The 12,401-nt window shown below is 34.6% G+C and overlaps 1 protein-coding gene across 2 annotated transcripts in view; it reads left to right on the forward strand.

Moving 5' to 3' along the window:
- Positions 1 to 12,401, forward strand: part of DAPK1 (death associated protein kinase 1) — a 241,603-nt gene that overhangs the window by 107,168 nt on the left and 122,034 nt on the right. For both annotated transcript variants that reach the window (XM_074207911.1, XM_074207910.1), the window contains one exon: positions 7,022 to 7,243. In XM_074207911.1, coding sequence (XP_074064012.1) covers positions 7,022 to 7,243 — 222 coding nt within the window. The remainder of the gene's footprint in view (positions 1 to 7,021; positions 7,244 to 12,401) is intronic.

A 12,401-nucleotide genomic window follows, 5' to 3' on the forward strand; every position in this document is an offset into this window, starting at 1 on the left:
CCTTCCTTCTTACTAAAAATTAAATATATACACACACACACATCATGTGTTCCCAACTTCATACTTGTTCCTATCCATGCTAGTGAGGGAGATAAGTCTTCAAGGTAATTGAACTGTAGGATTTCTCACATGTAATAGAAAAGGAAGTAATGGGAGATGTTATCCAAGAAGCAGTTGGGTAATGATTACTTTCACAGGTATGCTCAGTTTCATGTTTTTCTAACTTACTGGATTTTGGATGTTTAGTTTACAGTTTACAGTTACTTGGACTTTTAAGTCACTGGTGCATACCATAAACAAAAACAAGTCATCTGACAATATAGAAACTCCTGATTTGTTTTTATCTGTGAGTGTTCCCTGTTAGAGAACTGGGATTTAAGATTAAACCCTTGAGGATGGCAGTTCAGAGTGATCCAGTTGGGCTTAAAAACATCTTCAAAGTGATACATGAATAAAACAAGAGAGATTGTAATGAATACTGTGGCACTTAAAATTTTAAGTGTAATTTTTAAAATGCCTATGAGTGGAATAGAGTTGTGGAAGATAATAAATAAACATTTATTAAGCATTTGTTAGGAGTTGTGCAAAGTGCTTTTACAAATATGACCTCATTTTAGAAAGAAGCACATTCAGCTTGTTTATCGTAGGCAGAATCCATTCTGTGACAGGTTTTAGTTTTTAATATCATTTTTGAGAAGAGGGAAGATATGTAAATATTTGTATTTAAAAGCCTATTTCCCTGAGATATTTACTAAATTTGATTTATAGTCAAGCTAAGCTTTCTTCTCCCTGTCACTTTCTTCTCCACCCAGCAAAAATAAATAAAGAAAGAAAGAAATTTGGAATTGTTATATGAAAGCAGTCACAAATCTTGTGATTATATGAAATTATAAGAATACAGGCTATTATTGTGCGTATACCTTAGTAAAAGCATGAGATATGGTGAAGGATGGCTGGTTTTAGAGTCAATTAAACTCAAGTTTTATTCTCAGTCTGTCATGTTCTAGCTGTATGACCATGGCCAAGCCATTCAGCATATCTACACCTCAGTTCCCTCAATGGTAGACTAGAGATAATGATAATATTTGAAATAATATGTAAAAAACAAATCTTAAACCTTCATATTAATGTCATTAATTATTATGATTCTGTTAGAAACCCTCTAGGGAAGAAAAACTTTAAATGTTAATTACTTAATTACTGGTAAAAAAATTAATGCCTTTTTTTTACTTTCTTTGCTTCCTGTTGCTGAAGTGAACTAATATCATTTTAAATGGTTGTCTCATGATAATAATTTTTTATATTTAATAAATGAGAGGTTGTGTAATATAGGAAATAAATGTCTGAACTTGGAATCAGGAAGGCTGGTTTTCAAATTCTATCCTTTAGACAGACTAGCTTTATAAACATGGATAAATCACTTAACTTTTTTCTACTTTCTTAAGACTCTAAAATTATATACGAATGGCAATCTGCCTTAGTGGAAGAACTTTCCGTATCAAGACTTCTTACATGAATGAAGTCACCAGTTCAGACCCTATTTTTAAAATTGAAGAGAGTTTAATTTTTTTCAGGCTACAGTCTGCCCCAAATAATTAATGATTCTTTATATTGTAGTTTTTCAAGCAAAGAACCAAGAATACTAAACTCTTGTTTTGCAAAACTGGTAGCACTTGAATATTAACTAAGTGAAACATCCTTTCAATGCAAATAAGGTATCTTTATTTTACAGGAACATTTAATAAATGTTTTCATAATGCCTATAAAAACTCATGAGGTTTCCAATGGGCTTGATGGGGAAAAATCTCTAATCCATTTTAACTCAAATATAGTCATTTATGAGGGGTGGTAGTCATATTTGGGCAACTGGATAGTTCAGTGAATGGAGTACCTGGAGTCAGAGAGACCTGAGTTCAAATCAAACTCCAGTTATTGGTAGCAAAGAACTGGAAACAAATGATTACCTGTCAATTGGGGAATGTTTGAACAAATTATGATCTATGGTAAAAAGAAAGAGAATCAGGATAGAAATATGATTACAAACCTAAAAGAAAAGACTGCTAAAAGGGGAAAAGATAGTCAACGGTGTCAAATTCTGCAAAAAAATTCTAGAAAAAATGATGATTAAGACAAGACCAATTAATTTAACATGAAAAAAGATCATTAGTGACTTTTAAGAGATTTTAATTCAATGTGTGGGAATGAAAGCAAGATTTTAAGGGATTAAGAAGTGAGTGGGAGGTTAGATAGTGGAAATATTGAACCTCAGTGGCTTTTTACAGAAAAAGGGAATAAGCTGTTTACTGAATCCTGGGGAAATAAATAAAGGTTCACATTTGGAAATCTCCAAAACAATAATATCAATAATTAATAGATCAATAATTTAGCAAGCATGATTAAATATCTACTAGTTTTATGCACTTTCCTAGCTGATGGGGATACAAAATTTTTAAAAAAGAAAACAATCCCTGCTTTAAGGAGTTTTGTGTTCTATTTTGGGAAACTGTATAAATATATAAATATATACTGAATAAATAAAAAAATCCAAGACAGCTAAGGTGCATTAGTCCTAGACCTCATAACTGAGGGAGGACCAATAGACTGTAAGGCTTGAACCACATCTTGAAAGAAGACAGAGATTCTAAGTGATGGAGGTAGAAAAGGAATGCATTCCTGGCTTTGGAGGACAGATAGTTTAAAGGCCAAAAGAAGGGAGATGGAAAAGAGAGAGAAGGCTGGTTGAGCTGAGCTGTAGAGAATGGGAAAGGGAGTAAAATATAGACATTTTGCACTTAAATTCACTTTATGTAAAGTGAATTTGACTTTATGTAAATAATTCTGAAAAAAAATCTACATTCCAAACAATGCCTATGTTGACTTTACTGTATAAATATGGTGGACTCTTTGTTTGCTTATGCCTTTCCACTAGGGACTCTCTGACCTCTCACTGCCCTCTACCACCAAAAAAAATTTTTTTTTAATCCTCCCAAGTGAAAGTAGAATAGAAGGGGAGATGCCTCTCCAACAGGTGGATGATTTGGCTTAAGAGTAAACCTTTGCTCTGCTCTGTCCACCTACCAGCCTGTCAGCCTGGTTTTTGGGTCTGTCTTACCCACATTTCCTTGAACCATGTGTAGGTACCTCCTTCCTAGGAGCAGGGTCCCTTTCCTGCCTCCCTCCTCCTTTTATATAAAGCAAAAACTGTTCAGGCATGTTCTTGTTTTATTTTGAAAGTCATACGCTACGCTACTCTTCATGATGTCTTTTGGGTTTTCATGGTTAAAAATACTGGAAGAGTTTGCCATTTTCTCCTCTAGCTAATTTTACAGATGAGGAAACTAAGGCAAACAGAGGTAAGTGACTTGCCCAGGGTCACAGAACCTAATAGTGTCTAAGGTCAGATTTGAACTCAGGAAAAGAATTCTTCCTAGCTTCAAGCCCTCAGCACTCTATCTACCCCACCATATGGCTGCCTTTATGTACAGATATACATTAGAGATATTGTGGGTTCCAGTCTAACACAATAAAATGATTATCATAATAAAAGGAGTAATATTTTTTGTTTCCCAATACATATAAAAGTTATATTTATACTATTTTGTAGTCTATTAAGTGTCCAGTAGTATCCTATTTTTTAAAAAGTGCCTATCTTAATTGAAAAATACTTTATTATTTAAAAAACACCAATCCCATTATCTGAGCCTTTAGTGGGTCATAATCTTTTTTGCTGGTGGAGTGTCTTGCTTCATTGTTGTTGGCTGCTGACCAATTGGGGTGGTTGTTGCTGTAAATTAGGGTAGCTATGATAATTTCTTAAAATAAGTTCCCCTCCCCCAGATTGAGTTTTCCTTTCATTGACCACTTAGAAGCCACTGAAGGATTATTAATTGACCTAATTCAATATTGGTTTTCAGAGGATAGGTAAGCCTGAGGAGGAGAGAGGTAGGAGAATAGCCAGAGTGGTCAGAATGCACATGTCCTTTATTAACTTTTGCTATCTTATATAGATGTGGTTCATAATGCCCCCAAAACAATTATAAGAGTAGAATCAAACATCACTGATCACAGATCATCATAACAAATAGAATAATAATGCAAAAGTTAATATATTACAAGAATGTGACACAGAGACACAATGCGATTATATGCTGTTGGAAAAATAGTGCTTGATATACTTGCATAATGCAAGGTTGCCCCAACCCTTCAATCTGTAAAAAAATGCAATATCTGTGAAGCACAATAAAGTGAAGTGCCATAAAAATGTGGTTTGCCTATATACTGACAGTGAAAAGAGTTTGGGGCTAGATTGTGAAGTTTTTAAAAGCCAAATATAGAGGAGTTGATATTTTATCCTAGAGGTAATAGAGGACTGAGGTGTGTGGCATGTTCAGATCAAATTATTTAGTCTGTTATAAGGAGAATTTTCAGTGAGAAGAGACCTGAGTTAGGAGAATCAATTAAAAAGCCATTGCAATAGTCTAGGCAAACTAGTGGTGGGAGAGTAAAGAGAGAGAAGGGACCAAATGTATATAAATGGCAGAATTATGCCACTGACAAAGAATTGGAAATTGAGGGCATTGGGGAGTGACTGAATATACTGTGGTATCTGAATGTTATAGAGTACTATTGTTCTGTAAAAAATTATAAGAACCCGGGGCAGCTAGGTGGTGCAGTGGATAAAGCACTGGCCAGGAGTACCTGGGTTCAAATCTGGTCTCAGACACTTAATAATTACCTAGCTGTGTGGCCTTGGGCAAACCACTTAACCCCATTTGCCTTGCAAAAAAAAAACCTTAAAAAATTATGAGAACCTGGCAAACATGAAAAGATTTGCGTGAACTGAGCCTGAGTGAAGTGAACAGAACCGGGAAAAAAATGATAATAAATTAGACTAAAAATACATTGTGAGGTGATCAACTATGATTGACACAACTTTTCTCAGGAAGGACAATTCTGAGAGACCTCTTAAGAAAATGCAATCCTCATCCAGAGGGGGGAAAAAACCTATAGATTCTGAATGTAAAACAAAACATGTTTTTTTTTTCTTTTTCTTGTTTTTTTCCCCCCTCTCAGTTCTACTTCTTTCACAGCTTAACTACTATAGAAATGTGTTAAACACGATTTTACAGGTTTACTTCCATGGGGAGGAGATGGAAAGGGAGGGTGATGGAAATATATGGAACTCAAAAACTTGCAAAAGAATGAATGTGAAAACTATCTTTGTAAGTAATTGAAAAATAAATAAACAAGGAGAGAAGTCGGGGGGGGGGGGGTGGTGAGAAATCTGCCACTGAAGAGATTGAGAGAGATTCAGAATCAAGGAAAATGCTGAGGTGATGAATGTGGGAGAATGAGAAGGGGAAAAAAGGTAAGACCCTCATAGAAATTGGGAAGTTTGGTAGCAGTTATGTTTTGGACTTGCTGAAGTTGAGATGTCTTCAGTACATCCAGTCTATTGTGTCCAATAGGCGGTAACTCTGGATCCCAATGCAGGTTCTTTTTAAATATCTACTTGTACTTTCAAGATAGAAGTGAGAGATTTGGGGGCTCCCTCCAAATCTACAATTGCTATTACCTCTTTATATGAACAGTAAAAATATTTTCACAGGATATCAAATTTTGATGGTACCTCTAAGATTGTCTGGTATGACCATTGCCTGAATAAAACTCTCTACAATCCACATGACAAATATTCATCTATCCTTTGTCTGAAGGCCAATAATGAGAAGAAATTCACCAACTCCCAGATAAAGTCTAGCTCATTTAACTTTTATTATCTCTAATTATTAGGAAAATTTTCTTTATATTGAATCTAACTTTCTGTGTCTTCTTTGTTTCTGCCTTCTGGGCTAGGGATAATTAGATTAATCCTTTATCCTTTTGATAGATAGCCCCACAGGTAGTTGAAGCTAGCTATCCTGTCTTTCTTAAGTCATCCCCCCATTAAACAAAACTCCCCATTCTCATAAGGCACATTTTCAAAACAATTCTCCATCCTCATCTTTGATGTTCTTATAGTCGTTAATATTCTTTCTAAAATCTAATAGGGACAAATTTTGTTTCCAGGTATTTGCTATCAAAACTGAACACAATGCTCTCTTTAGGACAAAATTGATAACAGGATTATCCTAGACCCTGCATTCTCTGCCTCTTTTGATGAAACCTAGGAATGCATTCACTTTTTTTATCTGCCAAATTACACTGTTAATTCATATTGAACTTTTAGTTCACTGAAATCAAAATCTTTTTCAGACAAATAACTATTTTACCCCTCTTGAACTTTATTTTTTGAACTTACACTTCTGTCTATTAAATTTCATCTTGGTAAATTCAACATAATATTCTAGCCTGTTGAAATCTCTTGGAGTCCTGATTATGTCATCCTTTATTTTAGCCATTTCTCCTAGCTTGATGTCATCTATATACTTGATAAGCATGGTATATCTGCATTTATCCCAATTGTTTCAAAAAAATTAAACAGCACAGAGCCTACTTGACAGGTCTCTGAGGCACTTGACTTGAGACATCCTTCCAAACCAATAATAAGTGTTCTCAACAGCTCTTTGAGTTCAGCTATATCCATCTAACTGAATTGTGGAGCATCACCAGCCCTCTTTGACTTCTGTCTTGCCACAAAACTTTGATGACTCAGGAAGAGTGAGATTGATGAATTTATGCAACTCTGCCTCACTTAAATCTAGTTTCACAAACAAGTCAAGACATCACCTATGATGTCGTTGGTCCTCTTTGAAAATAGTAGACTAGCAACAATATTGCTTTCTAAACCTACATTTTTTAGACTTGCCCATGATTTCCTGTGACTTGTACCAAAATTTTACTTATAATTTTATTAAGGTGTAATAAACCACAGTATATTACTTAAATTATTAATTGTCCACAATTTGTATTTTTTCCAGTCATTTAGAGCACTTATTTTCTCTCCTTCCTCCCTTTAGTTCTCCTTAGAAAAGTATAAAAGTTTCATTTTAATTTTTCCTCTTTTTCAACTCTCGTTTTTCAGTGGACAGTTTGCAGTTGTGAAAAAATGCCGTGAGAAAAGCACTGGTCTACAATATGCTGCTAAATTCATTAAGAAAAGGAGGACTAAATCCAGCCGACGGGGAGTGAGTCGAGAAGACATTGAACGAGAAGTTAACATATTGAAAGAGATACAGCATCCAAATGTGATCACCTTACATGATGTTTATGAGAACAAAACTGATGTCATTCTTATTTTGGAACTGTAAGTCATTTTTGTGTTATGATTTCACTGGCATTGGGTGGAAAATTTAAATGGTTCCAATGAGAGGGTGAATATATGACTCTGTTCTGCATTGAACTTCCTCCTCAGATGTATAAAATGAAATGACATATTCAGAGATATTCTATTGTCCCTAGTCAGAAATTGTATTTACTTTATACTTAAAAAAGTAGGGTGTGTACCACCTGGCCAGGAAACTGGGTAGATTCACATTTCAACAAATTGTGCCTAAGTCTTTCATTTGTTGTTTTCCCACCTAATTGGGAAGTTGACAGATCAGTCTTTTCCATGCTACATCATAGTCAACTTTGTTTATTATACATTCCTCTGTTTCCTTTTCCCCCCTTCCCATCCCATAGTTCTCCTTTGCAACATAAACAATTTTAGCTCAATGAAGCAGACTCCCTTGCTTTTGGTCTCTTCAAACTGCCTGAGCTAAGTATAGGAGTAGGTTTAACAGAAAGGAATTGTAAACATGACTGATATTACTCAGATATTAGAACTTAAGGTTTAAAGCATTTTATTTCCTTAAGCCCTGAACAAACAATATTGGTGACTGGTTATGGCACATGGATTCCTAAAATTTTTTTCTTGATTTAAACTGTCTCTTGTTTTCCAGTCTCCTTCATGACTTTCTCATTGTATTGTGCTCCCTTAAGCAGTCTAGAGAACAATCTTTAATAAATGTTCTCCAGTACACATACCCCATATCTTCCAATGATATTCATAGGGCAATGGATTTGTAGCCAGTTGGCATACTGGAGGGCATCACTTCCTTAACATATCTCCTTTAAATTATAGCTAAGAAACCTAATGCTTTGAAAGATGATTTTATTCAAGGTCACATAGACGATTGAGAGAATGGTGAGAAAAATAAAAAGAAGTATTAGATAATAAAAAGACAAGACTTTTGGATGAGTACCAGCTTAAATATTAGTTCAGGCTGTGCAGGAATATGATTGAACATAATTCCCTGAGGAAAAGAGTAGAATTTGACTAATAGGGTGAAAGAAAAGGTCTATTATAAAATGAAAATACCCATGCAGATCCTAAAATAATGATAGGGAATAGCTGGCTTAATTTGGAAGCCAATTCACTTTTTAGCTGACATGTGAAGTAGGTATTGACAGCGACAACAAAGAATGTTGTATACTACAGTTCCTATATTGAAAGAATGGAGCAAGACTGGAAAATGGACAGCCAGACCTGGCCTCAGTAGAAGAGACTAAAGGTTGGACAAAGGGACCTGGTGTTATTTCACAATGGAAACCTAGCAAGAAGCAGTCAAAAGATACTTACTGAGATACTCTGAGATACTCTTGCTTTTTACTGTCCTGCTAGAACTTTTTTTAAAACAAAAACTTGTTGAGTGTTAGAAAAAAAGCTAACAAGACTGTTCCCATGAGTTTTGTCACTCCTAAGAGTCAAAGCTAATATCCCCTCTAGGGAAAGAGATGTGAAAGGAAGGTTTTGATAGCTGTGGAATCTGTCCCTGTGTATGTATATCAAGTATATGCTATTTATTAGGATATTATGTTCGAGAATCAGCATGGAATAATGGAAGGAGAACTGATCTAGTTGTCAAGAAAATCTGAGTTCAGATTTTGCTTCTGACAGGCTATGTGACCCTGAGCAAGTCATTTGACTTTTAAGTAAGTTCTCTAAGAAAATGCAGAGAAAGAATGGATGGGTACCAGGTACTCCACTAATATATGCTCTATAAATATTATCTCATTTGATTGGTAGAACAGATGAGAAGGTGCCAACTTGCATTTATAGAGAAGAATCAACTTGCTCATTGCCAATGAAATCACAGGTTTACTCCCTATCCTTTATAAAGGATATTGTGGGAAAGAATAAAAAGATTTAGACAAAGATATTTTCCTATCGTGATACTTCTTTATCCACAATTACTATATATATATATTAATATATATATATAAAATTTGCTTTTTCATCAGTCTTTTCCTAACACCCTCCCTCCTTTTTTAATATAGAAAAAAACAGCTCAGCCTAGCTAATATAGTGACCCTGATATAGTGTTCTGCAGTAGATAGAGTGCTCTGTGACCCCGGACAAATCATTTAACTTTTCTCTGCTTCAGTTTCTTCAGCTTTAAAATAGGAAAAATAGCACCTGTCTATCAGCATTGTTGTATACAGCACAAAATAGGAACTTAATAGAAGCCTGTTTCCTTCCTTTTATTCCTCTAATAAGGGAAAGAGAAGTATATTTTACTCTTTTTTTCTCAAAGGCCAAGATTGATCATTATAATTAACTTGTTTGGGTACTTTTCAGTGGTACTTTTGTTTATTTTATATTAGCTACTGTGCATATTGTTCTAGTTTTTGCTTCTTTTTTGCATCAGTTAATTTAGGGCTTCCAATGCTTCTAGGAATTTTTAATGTTGTTCATTTGTGGTTTAAGAATATTTTGTTGACATAACAATATTCTGTTACATTCATAGATCACAGTGTTTTTAGCCATTCTCCAAACAAAGAACACTGCCTTTTTGGTATACATGGGGCCTTTCTTGCTGTCTTAGAATTCAGACATTTACTTTTTATCTACTGTTAATGTTTGAAGTCTAGAAATATCATTGTGCTCCTCAAATCCCCCAATTTATGTTCATCTATTTTAGAAAATCGTTTCTCAAATCAATGTGTTAAGCACATGTTTTGGTGTGTATGTGATGTGCAGTCCTTATTCAAACCTAAATGTGTATTTACAATTCAATTTCAGTTTGTTTTAGATAGTTTTATTTGTACTGAGCACAAACTGTGTAGCATAATATTTCAAATGGTTAAATCTAATGAAAGTTAAACATTTGGAGAGTTTACCTAGGACAAACATTAAAGGGCAGCAGGGTGGGGGAGAAGTAGGGCAAGATTATTTGTAATTAGATTAACCCTCTAATGCTTACACAGGACTGAAGAAGTAAACCTCCTAGTCTTCAATCTTTCCATTTTTCTCTGCTTTAGTATTCTTTATCTCTGTTCCCAGTGTATTTTCTCCTAACAAACACTAAGAATTACTTAAAAAGTGGTCATTCTTATGGTGTTACCACTTCAAAGATGTAGAGAAACTTTAAAGGGCCCTACTTTTTGGCAGATCAGATAGGACAAATTTAGATTTCTATCTTCTACTTGTAGTTATTACTTGTGTCAAGTTCCCCTTCACTAATAGTATTTGAATGACTATGATACAGAATAAAAAATTAGTATTAATAATAAATAGCATTTGCATAGTTCTTTAAGGTTTGCTGAGTGCTTTGCAGTATTATCTTATTTGATCTTTGCAATAATCTTATGAAGTAGGTGTTAATATTTTTATTATTATTATTATTCCCATTTTACCAATGAAGAAACTAAGACAAACAGAGGTCAAGTGACTTGTCTAGGATCACACACTAGTAAGTATCTAAGGTGGGATTTGAAATCAGAGCTTCCTGACTCCAAGTCTCACATACACACACACACACACACACACACACACACACACACACACACACAAACAAACATCTTTGAAGCCTCAGAATAAATTATATTCTATCATTAACTATTTTGATTTACACTAATGAATCTCTTTAATATTTGTAATCAGGGTCCTAGGACCACAGCTCTGACAATGAGTATATTGGGCTCAATCTTAGAAAGTTCTCAATAATCTTATTTGGAGTGAGGGAGTAGTCCTCATTTCTCTACCCATTATTTCTTCTGGAAACCTCAGAAATGGCTTCTATCTAGATCTCTACAGAAAAAATAAAGAGCCATTAGTTCTTAATGAGAGCAATTAGGCTAACAATATGTAGGATAACCTTTGCCACAAGAAATAAAAAAAACTCAAGCATATTCTCATCCAACCCTATAAACAGTGAAGACAGTTTTTTGTTTTCTGATGTCCCAGCTTCCATTATAGTTCATATGTGCAGAAGTTGAAAGCACTCATGTATCTAGAAAATTGATTCCCTTTTCTTCACTGTACCTGCACAGCCCAGGAAACTCAGAGTATTAAGGAAGGACAAAGTTAGAATTTGTTCTTTTTCATTGTACTGTTTCTTGCCAACTCTTAACATTGGCAACTGCACAATTCAGAAACTCTTTTAACCATTTACCTACTACTCCAGTGCTACTCAAGATCCTATAGTTTCTGACTTGGTCCAGGATTTTATCATATAGGTTATATCCTATAGGCTTATCCATAGTCTTTTTAATCTTTTATGCAGGCTATCTACCATAGAATGTGTTGGACCTCTTGAATTTGTATTAGTATAAAAAAATAGACAGGGTTTTATTCCATTTGTGAAGGTCTCTATTTTTGCATGGACAATCTACAACTTTTTGCATGGATCTTGCAGGACACTGAAAGGTATGAGATTAAAGGATCTTTGTGCAGTGATGTAGTGGATTTGAGATTAATAAAGAAGACATCCCAGGCAAGGGAGGAATCTTTACTGGGGGCTAAGAGGTGCAGTAGATAGAGTGCTGACCCCGAAGTCAGGAGAACCTGAGTTCAAATGCGGTCTCACAAACACTTACTACTTACTAGCTATGTGATCTTTCACAAGTCACTTAACCCCATTGCTTCCTAAAAAAAAAGAAGAAGAAAAAAAAGAAAATCTTTGTTTGGGAGGGAATACCTATGAACTGTATTTATGGTACTCTGGTTTAATTTACAGGGTCTTCATAGGTTTTTTAAAATAAATTAAATTTTTTTCAATGAACAAAAATCTAATTTCTCACCCTCTCTTTACCTTTCCCTCCCTTGGAGACAAAAGTAAAATCCTTATAGCAAATATGAAATTCAAGTGAAGCATTCTCACGTTGCAGAAAATAATTTTTTTTAAATAAAAGAAGAGGATTTGAAGGCTCTTATGTGATATTTGCTTGACAAAATTAAATCCTTGTCTTGGATTTTGGTTTTTTGTTTGTTTGTGTCTCAGTTTGGATTTGAACTCAGGTCCTCCTGTTGCCAGGACTGGTACTCTATCCATTGAGCCACCTAGCTGCCCTAGGACAACTTTTTGTTAACAAAGTCAACATGGACACCATTGTTCTGGTGTTGATGATGACTTAGCAATAAAATATAAATATTTTGCCCTGGAAGCTGTTGACTCTTTAATAATAGAATACATTTGAAG

Source organism: Macrotis lagotis, chromosome X (genome assembly GCF_037893015.1).
Source record: "Macrotis lagotis isolate mMagLag1 chromosome X, bilby.v1.9.chrom.fasta, whole genome shotgun sequence".
NCBI classification, from domain to species: domain Eukaryota; kingdom Metazoa; phylum Chordata; class Mammalia; order Peramelemorphia; family Peramelidae; genus Macrotis; species Macrotis lagotis.